Source organism: Nymphaea colorata, chromosome 9, assembly GCF_008831285.2.
Source record: "Nymphaea colorata isolate Beijing-Zhang1983 chromosome 9, ASM883128v2, whole genome shotgun sequence".
NCBI classification, from domain to species: domain Eukaryota; kingdom Viridiplantae; phylum Streptophyta; class Magnoliopsida; order Nymphaeales; family Nymphaeaceae; genus Nymphaea; species Nymphaea colorata.
In genome coordinates, this window is record NC_045146.1 from 22,141,876 (window position 1) to 22,160,757 (window position 18,882).

Consider the following 18,882-nt stretch of genomic DNA (forward strand, 5'->3'; position numbering starts at 1 on the left):
ATAGTAGTTATTCAGTAAGAATTTAACATGGTTCTAGTTCACCAAAAAATTATTGGAGTGCATGAACTGTTTGAAATCAAATTCTATAAAGAAATGTATTTATGTCATCAAAAAGTTGCTATGTACTCAATTGTGCCCTCCGTTGTAGCCAGTGCTGCTAATATAGGTCCTTATGAAGGCTGATAGTTTTGTGTTTTAGATTCTTTTTCATTTTTTTAAATTAATTTCAAATATTTAAAACTTAGACTGTCCTTTGTGGGAAAGGAATTTTACATGAAAAAAGGTGATGAGAAAACTATGTCAGATTCAAAGTCTCAGGCTTTGGTTTTTTCTAATTTTTTTGGGGCCCGATGGAATTCAATATCGGTGTTTATTTTTAAAGGACATGAGATTGTGTTTGTTTCACCATGGATTTTATATTCTCAAATCTATGGATTGAAGATCAGACCAGCTTTTCATCCGATCTTAACGTTATTGTTTCAAATGAACGTTAATAATAAAGCATCCGATACTTTGGAAAAGAAAAGGTGACCTTTGAAGGATGTTCGTTACTTTTGTTACTCTGGAAAAGTTTCATGGAATTGAATGAAAGAAGGCGAACTTGTCTGTTCCGTTCCCCGATTCTTTACTGGAATTTCCCGCATTATCTTGTAAGAAAAGTAAGGCTTCCTCGTACCCCAGATTTGGAGAAGAGAGGACCGTCATCGCGAGGCAAGAAGAAAGAAGAGGAACTATTGCTGGTGATCAGGTTATGGCGGTGAAAGGCGAAAGAGGGTTTGGGGCTTCCTGAGGGAAGAAGAAGAAGAAACGAACCGGTAGTGCTTCTTCTCCTTCTTCGGGTTGTTGTGCCTCGTGGTCGGCGTCTTATTGATAATTGGGTTTGAGGGTGGAATTGGTTAATGGGTGCGAACCTGACGAGCCTGACGGACGGCAACGGAGACTCACTGAAGCCGGGACTGAGGGACATCCCGGAGAGCTGCGTCGCCGCCGTGTTCATGTACCTTAGCCCTCCGGAGATCTGCAAGCTCGCCCGCCTCAATCGATCCTTCCGCAACGCCGCCTCCGCCGACTTCGTCTGGGAGTCGAAGCTTCCTGCCAACTACCGCTTCCTCCTGGCCAAGCTCTTCCCCGACCCCCTCGACTCTCTCAGCAAGAAGGAGATCTTCGCCGTCCTCAGCCGCCCCCACCCTTTTGACGCCGGCAGCAAGGTCCACTTCATACCCTTTCTCTTTTTACGTCGCCCGTCCTTGAACTTACATGAGATTATGGTGATTTTAGTGATAGATTTTGAGTTTCAAGTCTGAATTTTTGTGTGTTATTTATTAAATTAGTCTTAGTTATGCTGCTGAATTCTCCGCCGAACTTATGCTTTTGGATTCTGAATTAGTCGGATCGTGAAAATCAGTTCAATAGAAACATACTATTGATTATTCTCGTTCAGAATTGACAGGCGCTGAATGTTCTTTACTTCTTTTGGTTCCTATCATTGACAGGCGGCATTGTTCTTTACTCCTGTGTAGCACCTGTAGGATAGAAAAACCGGATGACTGGGCTGCAATCTTTGATGATCGAGGCTTCATGTTCCACATATGCAAATGCGTCTTTGGTTGAATGGTTCTTTAGGATTTGTGTGTGGAAGGATATCCATGCAGAACAAGTTTGAACATTTCCTCTCTTTTTTTTCTTTTTTTCTTTTTTTTTTTAACACCAACTATATCTCACACATTAAGGTGCTTTTAAGTATTCCCGAGCAAACACCTACGGATTCATAAACCAGAGTACTGCACTAATCTGCAGTTTTCTAGCAAAAGAGCCTTATGGATTTGAAGATGAACATGAAAAAGCAGAGCACTGACAAGCTGAAGTTGCTCCGGTATTTACTGGAAGAATAATTGATCATTCTAGGCTGATCATATTGGACTTGTAGGTCAGATCTCCACTAGGCTCTTCAAGGTTCTAATTAAAAAATTTAGTTGTTCTTGGGACATCTCCAAAATGTCCCTCTCTTCATAATGCTGCTTTTGAGAATTAAGATCACCCAGCTTTTTCCGCCTATTTGCCATGATTGTCGTTCTTAATATGACAATGGAGATGGTTACAGATCTGCTTCTCAAGGTACTTGGTATTTCACCTCCTTGCTGCATCAGCCCAAGGAAGTTCTCGTATTATTCAGCAGCATAACCAATTGTTCTCGTCTATCTTTTGTTGGCAGTTATTCTAGTTCCTGCTCAATGTTTCAATCAGTGTAGTAGTCAGAAGCACTTGAAGAATATTCCAAAGCTATCAAACTGTGTTCAAGATAATGTTCCTCACAAACTCATTTCGAATGATCTGTGGTTTTCATCTTATGGAATAAGCTGGTTGATGTTCCCAATTCTTTTCTTCTACATGAAACTAATAGCACACCATGCCTGTGCAACTTAAATTGTGTATGCTGCTTAGTGCTTAGTGAGGTTGGTTTCTGAATTGGCTATTTATGTATGGTCACAAATCAGTCGTCAATTGTGAACCTTTATTTGGCTGATCATCGTGCTGGCCACTGCTGACGTTCCATGGCTTCTCTGGGTTAATCATTAGTTTAGTTTCTCTTATGTTATTGAGCTCAAGTGCATCATTGATGTTATCACAAGAATCTAACTTCACATTGGCCTATGATATGTGTGTGCTTCACTTTGGCGGCTTGACCAAATGGATGATTACAATTAGCATGTAGGTTAATGTTGTTGCAACTTGCAAACCGAGATGCTAACCTTTTGTTGATCTTTTACTAACTCCAAAATTAATAACCTGACCTTCAGGAAGTATGGTTGGAGAAGACCACAGGTGCTGTCTGCTTGGCAGTTTCTTCTAAAGCTATGTCAATAACAGGAATTGATGACCGCAGATATTGGAATTTTATACTCACTGATGAATCCAGGTAGTAACCCATTGTTACCAAAACGTTGTTATTGAATTGCAAGAATGCACAGTGGAACCGTTTCTTTCAAACGGAAAAGGAAATGAATCACACTCACACAAAATATGCCTTTTTTACTAATAGCTGTTTCCTTTCACTGTGAATCTCTGATGCCTGAACACAGACTTAAGATCATGGAAATTTTATGTCATTGATGACTAACATAAAAGAAAAAGAGGTCTGAACTTGTGAACTTTGAGATTACATTCCATTCCAGTTTAAATTATTCTACATGGTTTGTGTTTAACAAGTGAGGAAAATGTTTCTCCGAAAGCCTTCAGGGTGGACAGCCTAACATTCTGAAGCATAAGCTAGTAGTTTTTTCTTCATGTGTTATACCGATAATTGTTTGTCACCAAACTTTGATGGAAAAACAGCCTTCTGGTAAAGGTAGTTCCATACTAAGCAGTAAGCATAATTACCAATCAACTTTGTATAAAAGTGTCCAGTTTGATATGTTCAGAAATCCATCAGGTATAAGTTCGTTTCTTCTCTGTGGGAAGTGATTCTTCTAGGATTTCAGTTTTCTGTGCTTGTGCACAAGAGGTGACAGTGTCCTATTTGCTCAAATAGTTTGTATTTTACTGGATACAACTTTATTGTTTGGGCATGCTTCCTAACATTTACACCAATATTGATACTCAGAATACTGCACATCAGCCAGTTAATGTGATTTTGAGGCCCAAGTATTAGGATATAGCTGAGCAGTTATAGAATATGAAAAAAATTGTGGTCAAGTGCGAGACTCCGATCTAAACGAAAAGCTTATTTGTGCACGTATGATTTTCCATGCATTTAATGCCAGTTTGGTGCTTGAAGAAATTGCAGATCATTCACTTCATGTCATTATGAGGTACAGTAGTTACTAGGAAAGGCGTCACAGAATGTGTAAATGTGTTCAAAGTGGAATCCAAACTAAACTGGAAGTTGTGCTCACACTATGATATGCTACCCTCAGTTAACACCTGTTCAGAACGAGTTTGAACTCCACAGAGGTCTTGGATGCATACATTTGTTATGCTATTCACAATTACGTGATTTATCAACCATGTCTTCAAGCTGAATGAAAAGTACAATCTAAAGTCTAAACTTGTCCAAGCCTAGTTGTAGTTTGAAGTTTTGAACTCTAGCACAAGCTTTCATGCAGTAACAGCTGCACGCTAGATGCAATTTGATTTGTTGTCTAGAGCCCTAATGTCAAAGCTGCCAACCTTACCCCCAAAATTTGTTTCACAACATTGTTCACAATTTGCAATGCTATATTGGTCACAATCAATTTAATTCAAATATTCAGCCTGTCAGAAGTGTGGCTTCTTATGCCAATAGGAAATTATACTCTTCCAATAAACAATATGGACAAATGCAGCCTACTGTATTCACTATGTGTCTGTGACTCTGTAGGCAAGTGTGTGTTTTGCTTTTGAAAGAATAATGGGAGATCTAAATGGCACGTGCACTTCCCTTTTTGATCTTGATCATTCTTAGGTGGTAAAGTTGAACTAGTGACAAGGATTTCTCCAATTTAGCTAAACGATACTTGGTGATTATGAATGTTACTAAGGCCAAGGCATACCACCATTAGAATATGCCATGTTCCAAACAACCACGTCATCTAACGATATGTCATAAATGCTTCTGCTGCGCACTTGCGGCTGTAAACTCTCTGTCTCTGTCTCTGTCTCTGTCTCTGTCTCTGTCTCTCTCTTGCCCTTTGGGTGCTGCATATCTAGGTGCAATAATCATCATAACAGTTATGTTGGTGGTGCATGTGTCTTGTGTTGCCAAGTGTGTTAGATGATCAAGCAATATTTCCAACTGTATGTTATATGGAATGCTTGCTTTCAGGTTCCATGCAATTGCATATTTGCAGCAGATTTGGTGGTTTGAAGTAGATGGCGAGTTTGAGTTCCAATTCCCAGCTGGAACATACAGCCTTTTCTTCAGGCTTCAGTTAGGAAAGCCCACAAAGAGACTGGGCCGGCGAGTCTGTAACTTTGATCATGTCCATGGATGGGATCTAAAACCTGTGCGCTTCCAGGTGTCCACATCTGATAGCCAACATGCATCATGCCAGTGCTTTTTAGAAGATCCTGAAAAGAATGGGAATGAGGGGATCACAAAGCACATACGAGGTAGCTGGATGAATTATCATGTGGGTGACTTTGTGGTCAGTTCTTCCAACATTCCCACCAAGATTAAATTTTCAATGACCCAGATTGATTGTACTCACTCTAAAGGTGGTCTCTGCGTGGATTGTGTGTTGATATATCCAAGTAATTTTACTGAGAAGGGAAAATATTTCTAGGGTGGAGTTATATGGTATTCTTCTTGTGATAGGAATCATGGCCTAGTGTTCTGCTCCATTTTTTGAGTAATTGTTCGGTGATTCAATTATCTAATGGAAAGTTCTTTTTGGGATGTCTGTAATGTGTAAAATCCGTTTCATTCACATAGCATGTCTATGTGAGTTTTGTATGCCAGTGTGATAAACCTTAAAATGCGTATACTTGCTGTGTACTGAAGCGATATACCTTGGTTATATTTTATGAGCCAAAAGTTTTTGTTTGATTAAATTGCCCGGACTGGATTGGATCATATCTTTGTTGCCCAACCAGAGTTGGACTCTGAACATACCCACCAGAAGAAGGATATTGAGGGAGGGGGAATTTTTTCCCTTTCTTTTCCTCACAGCCTTGGGCATGAGACTCTTTTTTTTTTGTCGGTTCTCCTCAAGTCTGACTGTATTATTGGGTCTGTGTGGCATACGATGCAAATACTTACCGGTCGCTTGCCTGTTGAAATAGTATGAGAATAATGTTTCGAGTTATTAGCAACAATAGGGTCAACCACGTGAGCTGTGTTTGATTGGTAGATAAGAAATTAATGCCCAGATGTATGCCAAAGGTCTAGCGTTTGATTGGTAGATAAGCTTTGACTACCCAAGCGTGTCTCTTGGCATACCTGTGTCTGCAATAACTTTATTTTTGGATTCATCACACTGGAAAACTGCACTTACGTCAAGAGACCGGTCCAGAGGGGAAGCCTGTGGTTGGTACGCCACTCTCAGGGCTTGTACATGCTTCTATTTGTACAGCAATGACGCCTAAAGTAACCCTCTCCAACTTTAGCTTGCCAATAAAAGAAAAGGGTTGGTTTTTTAATACGTGCATCTGAATCAGACCGCACCATTCTCAATAGTTAGGACACCAAGCATCTAAAGCGCATGTGCATGCTTAAAAGGTTAACATAACAGAGGAATGTCCATGATTGTCGCATCTGCATCTAGAGAGAGTGAGGGAGGAGGGAGAGAGAGATTATATTTCTGTGTTTGTTATTCTTGGTAGTCGGTAATGTTGGACGCATGCCAATCGGACCGGGCACCCTTTTTTTGGACTCTTAGCCTTTCCAACTTAAAAGTCTAATTCAAATCTGTAGTCATGTGAACAGAGTGTAAACAAAATATCTTTATGCTTCTCTGTCTACTTGATGCCACCAGTTGGGACATTCTACTGTGTCGCAAGTGAAATATCCTAATGGCACGTCACCCTCTATAATTTCACCAAATTTACTACAAACTCAGAACTCACTTTCATTTTCGAGAAATTAGAGTTTTATACTTCTACAAAGCAAAGCAGGTCATATGTTCGGCCGAACATGTGTTTGGGGTCCCTCGAGTTGCCCTGGTTGAGTGGGGTGAACATGTTCGGTCCCCAAGAGACGACCTGGTCCCCTACTTTTTTTGTCCCATTGCCGTTCTTAAACATTCCAAAAGCAAAAGCCAGGGTAATGAATGACAAAGGAGTTTGCTGTTTTATGATTTTTTTTCATTTTTTTTTCCTTATTGTCGGTGCCCATTTATTCGGACAGACTAAAAAACATTCTTAACAATGTATTTAATGCTTAGCTTGGTTAACTAATGTAAGGATAAATGTTTAAAGATGTTTTTTTATAAATAAAAAAAATGTTAAGAGACTGGTGTGGGCAGTTTGCCCCCCACACCAATAGTGACCATGTGGCTCTACCATGTGTTCGGCCAGGATCACCCATCAGATGTCTTTTCTGGGCCACTCGAGCTATGAAAGGCTACTCGAGGCCGTCGGCTATGGAAATGTTGGCTTTTGGAAAGCAATCTGGCTAACTGAGGAATGACGTGATTTTCTAGAGGAAGGGAAATCGATTTAAGGTCCATGGAACTGGATATTCTATTCGATGTTGCTGTTTTCATCCGCCGCCGACAAAACGATGCCTCTTGCCAACGCCAAAGTTGATGGGCTGCTCTGCTGGTGATTTTTGTCTACTGCAGCACTTTTTTATGTTTCGATGGGCTGCTGATGATTTTTTATGCTTTACTTTGTTCTTCTCCTTAATGCTTTGCCACTGGTACGTGGTGGTTATGGTTTGTTCCTTTTTCCCGTTGAACCTTGCAATTGCAATGTTGACTGTCAAATTCTCCCTCTCTCTCTCTCTCTCTCTCTCTCTCTCTCTCTCTCTAAATTGGTAGTCATGTGCTTTTTTTGAAATTGATAGTCTGTTTTTTTTTATATATTTAAACACAAATTGTTATATTTTTATTTGAAAATCCATAAAACACATGGATATCGTTTTAAATAGGTAGAAAACATTTTATGTTACTTAAAATGTACCTTCAGTATTACCGTCACATGTGATGGACATTTGCACCTTTAAACAATTAGGTTAAGAATAAAAAATAGATCGTTTAAACGTAGGTGTTTTTTTGCAATCTAATTTTACCAATATGATTTTAGAATAAGAGTAATACAAAATATACATTAAGTTGATCATTTTTTAAACTTTAATAGTTTTTTATAATAAGCAAAAACGGATGGCTCTCATAGCATCAACATTTGAATAATAGAAAATCCACATTTTTATAAAAACAGCTTGAACCAAAGCATGTTTTATATTAAAATAGTTTTTATAAATATATTAAAAAGTTTAAATTTTATTTAAAATATCTTTTTTAGAAAAAGAATCTGATTTTGTGTCTGACCTGACAGTCAGATTGCTACTAATTTCTCTCTCAACAAAAATGGACATATAGGTTAGAAATAAAACCAGACCCTTTTGATTTTTAAAATATTTTTCGTTTGCAATCTAACCTAATTGATATAATGATGCAAAACATATACTAAGTTGGACTTTAATGGTATTTTTATAATAAGAAAAATTGAACGGCCCCAGTGGCATGATAATAAAAAAATCAACATTTTTTATTAGAACAACTTGAATCAAAGCTTGTTTTATATCAAAATAGTCTTTATAAACATATTAAGATATTTATATTTTATTTAAAATAATTTTTTAACAAAAAAACAATGGTCTGGTTTTTTATCCCTGACCTAAGTGTCTGGTTTATATAAATATAAGACCAGCTTTTCAATTATTTTTTTTTACTTTCTCGCAACTTTTTTTTCCTTGCCTTCTTTTTCTTTCTTTCCTTTTATAGTTATCTTCAAGGATTGGCAAATTCTAGGGAATAAAATATTTACTAATTTCTTGTACATATAGGAAATAGATTCAACGAGTTCCACTTTCAGACTCCTTTTTCCTCTCTCATTTTTACCTTTTTACTTATCCTCCTAATTTTTATTTCCATCCTAAGAAAACCCATTCATATTTTTATGACTAGCCTTTATATACATATACAGAAATCTGATTCTAATTGTTCATCGTGTAACATCCACTTTTTATTTCTCTCACTCCTTATCATGTACGTTTTAATGGAGCAAGAGCAGCCATGACATGCAGCCAGACGTCAAGTCCTGAGGTCTGGGGAAAGCAAAGTTTACTTTTCTAAAAGCAATGGAGATAGAGACCAGTTTGCTAGGTTTAATTATTAAAATAAATAAGGTATAAGTCAAGCCGTTAGGCTGTGAAGACATTAAAGTTTAATTTTTCCTACAAAAACAGGTAGCTACTAGACCCTTTTATACCAGAAATATATAAACAAAGCTATTTTCTCAAGAGTCTTAAATACCCTTTCAGGAAGAAGATAAGAGAGAATGAAAGAAACAAATGAGTTTTTTTAAACGACCTCTTGTGTCGTTTGAGGAGCATTTCAGATTCTTAAAAAAATAGTTTGCTTTTTATGTTTGTAATTGAATTTCTATCATTTGATCTCCTTCATCAAAGTCTAAGTATATGAACTTCTAATAGCTACTTATTTGTGTGTATATATATATATATATATATATATATATATATATATATAAAAGATCCCGGACATCCACAATTTGCACCAACCCTATCTTCCAATTTGTCCCCTTATTAAATATGATCATGATCCGCTAATGGATTTCGGCGCAAATGTACAGGACAATGCATAACCTCAAATGGTTTAATCAAACGATTCTGGTTTCTTATCAGCAAAAGCTAATATTTTCTGATGCTGTGTCTAAATGAGATTGGAATCTTTATCAAAAGATTTTACCCATTATACGTTATAGATTTTATTTTGTATAAAAAGTAAATGTTTGAGATTTTATCTTAAAAGCGAAGCGCCGATTAATTGTTTACCTAAATGTTGAACACCTTGTTGTAATTCTTTTTATACTATTTCTATTTTAAATGAATGCTTTTAATGTATTTACAAACACTAGATATTAAGTATATATAAAGAAAAACTTACCTTTTCATTTCTTTTAATGATATATCAAGCTGAGGTGCAATCAATATTATGACCATTCACCACGAGGACTTTTTCTATGTTTACGGTGTAATACGAAAAACCATGTTTCCACAATTTAAACATGAGAGACATTTTGGTTATTTTATTGGAGTGTATTTTTACCCATTCCATTTTATCTCTTGCATGGGGAGAGTTCCATTTAATTAGCAATGGCATTTTGATCATTTTCAATTCATAACACATCGTTCCATTGTCACAAGAAGCATAACAAAATATTCACGGTCATATTACGACTTAGCTCACACCGAGCTTGAGCCCCTAGTTTGATCGAATTCAACTTGTTTTTATAGCAGTTTTGGTTTCAGCATAAAAAAGGTTAGGAACCAATACAATCAATTGCTTTAACAACTCTTTTTATAAGTCATTTTATGATCTTCAATGCAAAACTAAACTTTTTAAAGTGTTATGTTGCAATCTTCAATCTTAAAGCACACATGACCGCATGTGTAAGATCTTAGGCTTTAGTGTTGAACCATACTCTGATACCATTATAACGCCCCAAAACCCACACTGGACTCAGGCCTCTAGTCTAATGGATCCCAGCTCTTGTCATATCATTTTTTGTTTTTACCTGAAAAAAAAAAAAAAAACTAAGAATCATGACAACCAACCACTTAACAATCCAGTTTATATAAGTTTTTGAAGTTCTTTCACAATTATGAAACTAAACTTTTTAAAGTAGAAGTGTTACATATGATACCTAACATTGGTTCTCATTTGCCAATTCCCTGCATATAATAATCTACATATATTTTTATTTTCTTCAAATTAAATAAAATATTTTAAAGGAAAAAAAAGTGAGAAATAAAGCGACACATGCTTAAATGTAACAACCAACGTTATTATTATTGGTAGGTATTATATTAGGCAACTAATTGGGTTAAGCAACCCAATGAGATGCCGTGGGATTGACCACTTGCTCATCATCCACTTTAAAAGTTGTTAAGCCAATCCCACAACCCAAGCGGTGGACGCAGCTTTCGTGAGCAAGCGAAAAGCAAGTTCTACTACAGTTTATTTCCCACAACTAAATATAATATACCAAACAGTATGGAGATATATTTTGGACTAAAAGCCATGGCTTTCAAGTGTCAATTCCTAACATTACTTCTAAAAGAAAGTGGCAATTCCTAATAAATAAAGCATGAAAAATCGATATTGAATAGTGCTTGCCCAGTCCTTACCGCCACATTAATTTCCATAAAAACGATTAGTTCCTCTAACAAGCAACATTAAGCCCTACTACATTAGACTCAATAACAACTTACTTTCATAAAAGTTTGCTTTACAAATAATAAAATAAAAACCAATTTAGCAGGATATATATATATATATAGGGTGGGGGGGGGGTTCTCCAAGAATGCCTACTGAATGTGAGAAATCAGTCTATCTTTCTGCACCAGCTCCCAGGGATTTCGAATGACAAATTTAATTAGATTTCGTAATTATTTAATTAACTTTGGTTGGATATTGAGTAGAGTTAATTTAATACTTTGCATTATGGGTCTAAAAGATAGGTGGGCTACTATTTTGCAAAATTGAATAAAAGGAGGGACCTTTTTTTGGCGGTTAATCGTTTGTAATTTTCCGAGCCAAAAGTGAAACTAGCACGTGTTTCCGGAGGTGTGCTTGAGAAACAAGCCTCGGCGACGCTTTAAGTTAGGTCCGCCTTTTTCTTTTTCTCTTACAAGGCATCAAATTTTCGATAATTTCAAAATGACTCATAATTGGCCTACGCGTCCGGTTATTAATTATGGCTTGATTCCTAAACACAATCAGCGTGAGATTTCCATTCTCTCTCCAGTTGTCGTACTGCGGTGAGCACCACGGTTGATGGAATTTCAGAGTATTTGAGGGCGTTTTGGGGATTTTTGGAGCCATACAGCCGCAGTGAACCGTCCGAAGAGAGCCCCTGCAGGCCGAAAGGAGTGGCCGTTTGGACGCCAGAGGGTAAGCATAAAAAGGGAAATGGCACGTCTGTCCCTTACCGCTTAATTAGGCGTACTCTCGTGGCCGAGGCGTCTCTCTCATTGTACATCGCCATCGGTAGTCGTCATCCAAACCCTAAACATTCATCAGGATCTATCCCAAATCGGTATATACATCTCGGTTCTCTCTCTCTCTCTCTCTCATCCTCCTTCGAGAGAAGATTGAGGTCCATTCGGCAGGGGATGCGTTGTTGGATGGTGGATTCTTGATCCATTGTGGTAATTGTTCTTTCTTCGTCCTTGTCTTCGTCTCCTTTTGGTTGTATAGGGTGCAGTATCTATTTCTTTGGGTGTTTCAGTTGCTTGTCTGGTTTTTTGTTGACATTACTGACGAAAAAAATATTTTGGATGACTTTTTTGGGTTCTTTTAGTGAGTGGATATTCAGGAACTTTTCTTCAGAAGCATAACCTGTTGATTGTCTTAATTCTGTGTTTTTTTTTTATATATTTTCATCCCAGCGGTTTTCCTCTTAATGTTTTGTTGGTGTTCCCAGTTTGGTCTCGTTGTGCATGCAGCTTTTGAGGAATATGGATTCTGGACTAGTGTTAGGGTTTCTTCCGACTGCCCTGATCAGTTGTCGTTGGAGCTTTTTTTTCTGGTTTATGATTTTTGTTTTTCCATCCTCATGTGGTAGCTTATTCAACTGGAGAAATGGGCACTGGCGGAGACCTTCTTGATTGGCTGGGGAGCGATATGTCAGTCGCTGTGATGAAGAAGTTGAAGGATCCTGCTGATTTAGTCCGCATTTCATCAGTTTCGCGTGCATGGCGGAGGTTCGGTGAGTGCTTTATAGCGCTTCTGTGTTTGTCCCAAGTGTTCATTCACCCTTCCAAATAAATGTAGGCATTATTTTTTGTGATTATCGTGTCACTAGCTCTTCTACATTTCTATGGATGGTTTGTTCAACTTTCCTCTCATGGGAAATTCTTTTGTGGGATTTAGAGTCGTGTACTTGCATCTTTAGAGGACTTCACTTCCATGTTTCTGGTATTGATGCGGAGGCGTTGGATTAGTTGTCAGAATCTCGGTGATTCTCATTGTAAATTGGATGTAGCAGTAAAAGTGTGTTTTTTATGAGTTTTCATGGTTTCAGTGGATCTCACAGTGAAAGGAACAAGAGCAATGAGAAGTGGCTTGTAAGGAATGTAGCCTTGAAGTTCAATCTAGTAATTTCAAAGTTTTCAAAATTCAAATACATGAGCCATGATGCGTGCTCCGAAAAGAGATAAATGCCGCCTGAAAACTGAGTAGGTACGTGGTAGCTGTGTCAATTATCTGAGGCACAAGTTCCCAACTGCATAAATGAAATTACACACTGCATGAAGATACTAATAATAAATAGGCCCTGTAATGTGCATAATTCAAATCATAGGCTGGTCAGTAGTCAATAAAGCTACTAAAAAGAGTTGTCCAGACTGAGTGTGTCCAAGTGCTCTCTTGGAGGAATTCAATAAAACAATATCAAAACACAACAAATTAAATTTTCAAAAGCTATAAAAGATATATATGATCACTATAAATCAAGTAAAAGATTAAATTCAGCCTCCGTCATGACATTACAGGATGATTAAATAAATTATATGTGTCTAATGCTACTTAAAAGTCAACAAAAAATCACTAGCATAATAAGAAAACAGGGAACGAAAGTCTTCAACATTGCTCGTGATTGAAGAAAAAGTGACAACAGAAGAGGGTGTGCAGCAAGACTGTGAACCAATACAATGGAAGAAGAAAAAAAAAGAAATGAAAAAAACTTGGAAAGAAGAAGAAGAAGAAGAACTGCCAACAGCATGGAGAGGTTAAGCAGTGTGACTGTGAACCAAAAGGACAGAAGAAGAAGAAAAATGAGGAGTGAAAAAGCAAAAAAAGAAGAAAAAAGTACTATGGATACGAAGAAATAAGAAGTGCGACACAAGCTGCAGCACGATTGTATCAGAAGTTAGAAAAAGGAGAAAAAGGAAAAAAATCGTACCTATTGGTTGCAAAAAAGAGGAAAAAGAGGGGGCTCAAATATTTTGAGCCCTTACTACTCAGTTCAATTTTTTTTTTTGGTTAGTGCCAACTCCTTGGTAAAAGGACTAGTCACTGACTTCAGGACCAGGTGGATTTGGCTGAAAGAGTAGTTTTCTGATAGCCGACTTGACCAACTAGCCAGATCAGTCAACCGATTAATTGGGATTTTGACTAAAAAGTCCGTAATAAAACAGCATTAGATTCCTGTTCTCTGATGTTTGGAAACCAGTTTCTAGGGAAAAAATGAATATCAATTATCAAGTTGATTACTATGAATACGTACCATCCTATGTTACTATGTTACTATTTCAAAAATAACTTTTCAACTGGAAGTTTGATACATGGTTACTGTACTTTTGTAGGTTTTACAAAATCAATCATGCAAGAATAATGGCAGTTTTTGCAAGAGTGTGCAACACCTATGCAGTTTTATACATCATGGTTGGAATGCTTAGAATTCATGTTGTTTGTCATTAGGAAGCATTAATAGAGTATGTAATTATTAAGATCATTGTTTTCTTGTTTTTTTTTTTTTTTTAATTCTAACTCACTTTTAGTCTTCTAGGTATGTCTTTTATGGAATGAGAATTATCCATAAAAATGAAGCCTAATGTTCTAACCATTTTAAACATTAGTTTCCTGTGTTGTAAAATAGACCCTATATAGTCCTATTTTACAAACTGTCGCCAGTCCATGGATCTCCATTTCTTCTAACCATAAATCGTGGAGGTGTTGTTAGCAATGCTAGAACCCACCAGATTAGATGGGACGTGATTCTGTTTCTTTTGAAGCTAGGAAACTTTATTCAAATGCCGAAATGCAGACCCTTCAAGAAAGCTGAAATTCTTTTGTTATTCCAATTCCTTTTGTGGATTCAATTTCATGGATGAAATTAGATACTGCCTTATGTAATCCTAAGCTGTACTACCCTTTTGAGATCCATTATACATTTTACTTCCTTTCTCTAGAAAATTTTTTGGATCATAATATGGAAGTATGCCCTGCCTCTCAGCAGTTTCACATCTGAAAATCACCCTCTCCTTTGCTGTCAACCAGAACGTGATCCTTAAGATCAAAACCCATTCTCACCTTCTAAATTCTAAACAGCAACCATTCTACCTTGAACCTTTTTTTAATAGCACAAACACATTTCACTGAAGAAGATATGATGGTAACTTCAGGGCACTTGATGATTCCATAACCTGTCATTATCAGTGTACAATCTGCCTGTTTAAAAGGGATATCTTCATTGATGACACAAATCCTAGTCACCTAAAAAACAAAAATGGTGCAAACTGCAGAATCTTTTGCTTTCTTTTATTTATATATGTTTATTGTTTTACTTACCTTTGCTTTATTTTCCCACTTCTGAATTCCTTTTTATAATGAAATAGCGATAAGTTCTCTTTCAATTGCTGTAGTTTCCCAAATCTCCATGAAAATCTTGTTCTGGCTAAAATAGTGGTATGATAATTACCAGCTCTTCTTTTCACTTTTCTCCAAGCAACATGCATACTCCCTCAAAAAGGGATCTCTCCCAAACCATGAAAAGGAAAGGCATGCATGCTAAAAAAGTATACAGCAGATGAATTGGTGAAATCGTTGTGTAAATGCCAATGAGCTAGAGCGACTCTCCTACTTGATTTGTTGGTTTGTGGAGTGATTGTCATTAATAATCCATTTAGATTTTTTCTGGTCTATAGCATATTCTAAATTTGCTCATGAGAAACCTGTTATGAGTAATAGTGACATGGCTTGCATTGCTTCTGGGTGAGGGCATGATTTCAAGATGACTTACATTTCCTCTGGTTTCAGTTTGTTGAAACATGACCAAAAGAATAGAATGTTTTGCCCTCATTCTATATTCTCTGTGCAGCTGTTGCCAATAGCTTCTGTAAAGAACTATGTGAGGAACTGTTTCCAGAGACATCAATGTTTACTGGAGTGGACAGATCCTTGGATGAAGACCCAATGATCGGTTGCAGTAGTGCTTTGGAACGGAAAAACCTAGAGAGAGAACACAAAATTTATGCATGTTTAGTTCAAAGCCTCCTGTCTCCTCCAGTAGATAAGGAGTGTATACGGCGGCCAATTGCTGCTTCAAGCACTGATAACTATCCAGAAGAAAGCATTGGCAAAACCCTACAGCCATGTCATAATGAGGGTGAGGGGCCTTCTTATTGGTCAAGTGAAGGTGAAAGCAACACGGATGTGCCAGAGACATTAACGTACTGTTTGAGCTCTCGCTTGTGTGTTATCTATGAAGTCAATGTACATCCATTCCAAGGTTCATTTTCTTTTTTGCTTATTCCACGATGTAGCTAATTGTGTTTAACATCAACTAGAAATTGTATTTTAATCAAGAAGCCTTTGTTTTGCAGCTGATTTTCAGATGGGAAGTCCCATATACTCAGCTAAGGCGGTGCGATTTAAACTGGGTTATCCTAAGGTACCATTGAGCATGGGAGATGAAGTTTTATTTGAGCTGATGCCAAATGACGGAGCTGCTGATAATAATTATATTTGGACGTACATTTCACCAGAATTTCCAATGATGCAGGTAAGTATCATAGTTTCAGTTTTTACAATTCTGAATGTTAATATCCTTTAAGAGTATTATTTTTCAGGCATAATAGATGTTTAATTTTATGCCTTTATGTGCCTCCCCTGAAGCTGTTTTGAACAGTTTCACCCTGCACATGGAACTGTCACATTTGACAAGGTTTTTCTATGTTTCATATGATATGGTATACATAACAAACAGGGTCTGCTCTTGCTTCTCTCTCTCTCTCTCTCTCTCTCCCACCCTCTCCCTCTCATTTACACACACGCATGGGCCAGCATCCCCTTGTGAACATTTTCTGTGGCTCAGTTGGGCCGTAGCAGTTTGTGTATCCTCTTGCTCTTAGTAATCTTTGATTTGATAAGCATAGCAAATAGTGTGTTTTTTCTGCTCTTCATTTCCCTGTTGCTGCTGCGTTCTCTTCTGGGGCGCAAAGGACAGTTCTATGGAATAACTTCAAGTACATAGACTAGGAACCTTGAATTGGACAATTGAACTTTGTATAGGTTTTTCTTATGACTTCTACTTTTCTTTTTCTTTTTCTTTTTTTGGGTTGAGTAGCAAAATTCCCTGCAAGTTTTTAAGCTTCCAAAGCCAGTCCTTTGCATTGGAGGAATCTTGCAGATAGAACTTTTGGGAAGAGTTCAGAAGCAAGAAATGGATGCCTTGTACTACATATGGTAAGTTTCTCGACATTTCCCTTGGGGTTGTGTATGCATCATGTTCTCTAATGTTTTTGTGCTGTGCCATGCGTCTACATGTGAAAATCTTCTGTCAGCTGGAGGCGCTGAAAGCACCCTTTTTCCCTTTTGCCCTTTTGGTTCATGAAGTATATGTCCTGAACTGCGAAACTTCATTGTAATTGTTTATGGAATGATGAAAGTTCAGATCTTCAGATTATGGTACTAGGAGTTTGGATTTGCTTGAAATTCTTGTTTTTTGCCTTCTCTGCTGTAATTGGATGCGTCCAGCCTGCTTTTTTTTAGAAAAAATATATATGGAAAAAAACTGCTTTACTTTTTGGATATGTTAGACTTGCCAACTAGGAGGTGGCATGGTTTTACCCGCTTTGTTCTGTTTGTCCTGTAATGTGAAACCGCCACTTGATCTCCGTTACCATGAGGAAAGTCCGCAGTTAGTGCGTGAATACTTGTCCTTATGGGTAATGATAATTTGCATTTCCAGCATTTAGTACTATCGACTTCTCTAGATGTCTCTACCCATATGAAAATTGATTTGTAGAAGCTCAATATTTCACCATTTTTCAAATTTTTTTCTCATGATCAGGATTCACCTATATTTCCAATCCATATTTGTCAGAACATCTATAACGCATTCAAATTTGCCATTCCAACCACTGATTCACCTTCCATGGAAAGGAGGATTGGGGTTATGGGTGTTCCTGCTCGTATTAACTGTCACTGAATATCTTATTTTGATTGTGTTTGAAGCGTTTGCCATGTTCAAGTCGTGGGTAGGCCGCTGCAAACATTTGATGTGGATATTAATGCACACTCGAGGCGTTGTATCTTGAAGTATCTTCCTGAAACTGAAAATACTCCCTACCACCTGAGACGATCATCAGATGAAGCTATGGATTCTTCAGGTTGGCTTTCATTTGCAACGAGGATTAGACAGATAAGGGCCACAAGAGGGTGGAACCGGCTTATCCTTCGAACATTTCTTGGTAATGATGAGGAATCTGACGATCATGTATCGGATGATGAGTGAGCTTGCCTTTCCGTTCTGGCAGGCATGTTTTGACGGGTCCTGGGTTGGCTTCTAATTCTGCTGGAGTGACAGCTCGTCAGGCCATCTTGTATATGCGGTTGAGTGGAAGACAAGGAATAAATCTAGCTTTATGTGTATAAACAGTTCTATCTTTGATGTGGATATCAGTTCTATTATACTCCCCGGCTGCTTGTGGAAGAATCCACAATTTGGTCTTGGATGTAGATATCAATTCTATTGTATACTTTTCTTCTGCCTGTGGGAGTAAATATCTTCGAGTTCCTGGATCCCCATTATATGATATTCATTCTTGCATATTGGCCTGTAGATAACCATATGAACCTCATTGATCATGGCAGCTTTTTTTCCTGGTTTATTGGGGACGAAGAAGCCGCATAAAAGTAATCGTTTCAGTCAGCTACATGTTGCTCTGATGTTAGCATATTTAAGTAGATTAGATTATCTCCGCCATGTGGTGATCTTGGTAAAAGAGCTATGCACGCATAAACACCCGCAGAGTCTATCCTTCACGTTCAGCTACATGTTCCTCTAATGTTAGAATATTTAGGTAGATTAAATTATCTCCGCCATGTGCTGATCTTGGTGAAAGAACTATGCACGCATGAACACCCGTAGAGTCTATCCTGCACGTTTTACGTGGCCGAGTTAAACATATTATGATTATTCATTCTGCCCGTTGGTGTCATCCATTTCACTTTTCACTTGCTGGACAGGCCAGGCCATGAGATTTTTTGAGTTTCACCCGTTGGCAATTTGATCTACTATACTGTACCATGGGATTTTTTCTTCTCCATTGCCAATTGGGCTGAAACCCATCTGTTGTGGCCTGCTGCGAGTGTTTTCATCAGTCAACTGGCATCACCTGGCATTTGATAAGCGAGCATCAACAGTGGTGTTTGT

The 18,882-nt window shown here is 37.7% G+C and overlaps 2 protein-coding genes across 2 annotated transcripts; both read left to right on the top strand.

Annotated features, from left to right (window-relative positions):
- The first annotated feature begins 549 nt into the window (after positions 1 to 549).
- On the top strand, positions 550 to 5,644 carry LOC116260874 (F-box protein PP2-A15-like). The gene is made up of 3 exons (XM_031639395.2): positions 550 to 1,208; positions 2,799 to 2,917; positions 4,802 to 5,644. Exons 1-3 carry the CDS (start codon positions 900 to 902, stop codon positions 5,259 to 5,261), a joined length of 888 nt encoding a protein of 295 aa, XP_031495255.1. The 5' UTR covers positions 550 to 899; the 3' UTR covers positions 5,262 to 5,644.
- A 6,023-nt stretch (positions 5,645 to 11,667) lies between these two features.
- Positions 11,668 to 18,262, top strand: LOC116260964 (F-box protein At4g00755). The gene is made up of 6 exons (XM_031639520.2): positions 11,668 to 11,872; positions 12,289 to 12,432; positions 15,544 to 15,954; positions 16,049 to 16,227; positions 16,792 to 16,910; positions 17,682 to 18,262. Exons 2-6 carry the CDS (start codon positions 12,306 to 12,308, stop codon positions 17,959 to 17,961), a joined length of 1,116 nt encoding a protein of 371 aa, XP_031495380.1. The 5' UTR covers positions 11,668 to 11,872; positions 12,289 to 12,305; the 3' UTR covers positions 17,962 to 18,262.
- The last annotated feature ends 620 nt before the right edge of the window (positions 18,263 to 18,882 follow it).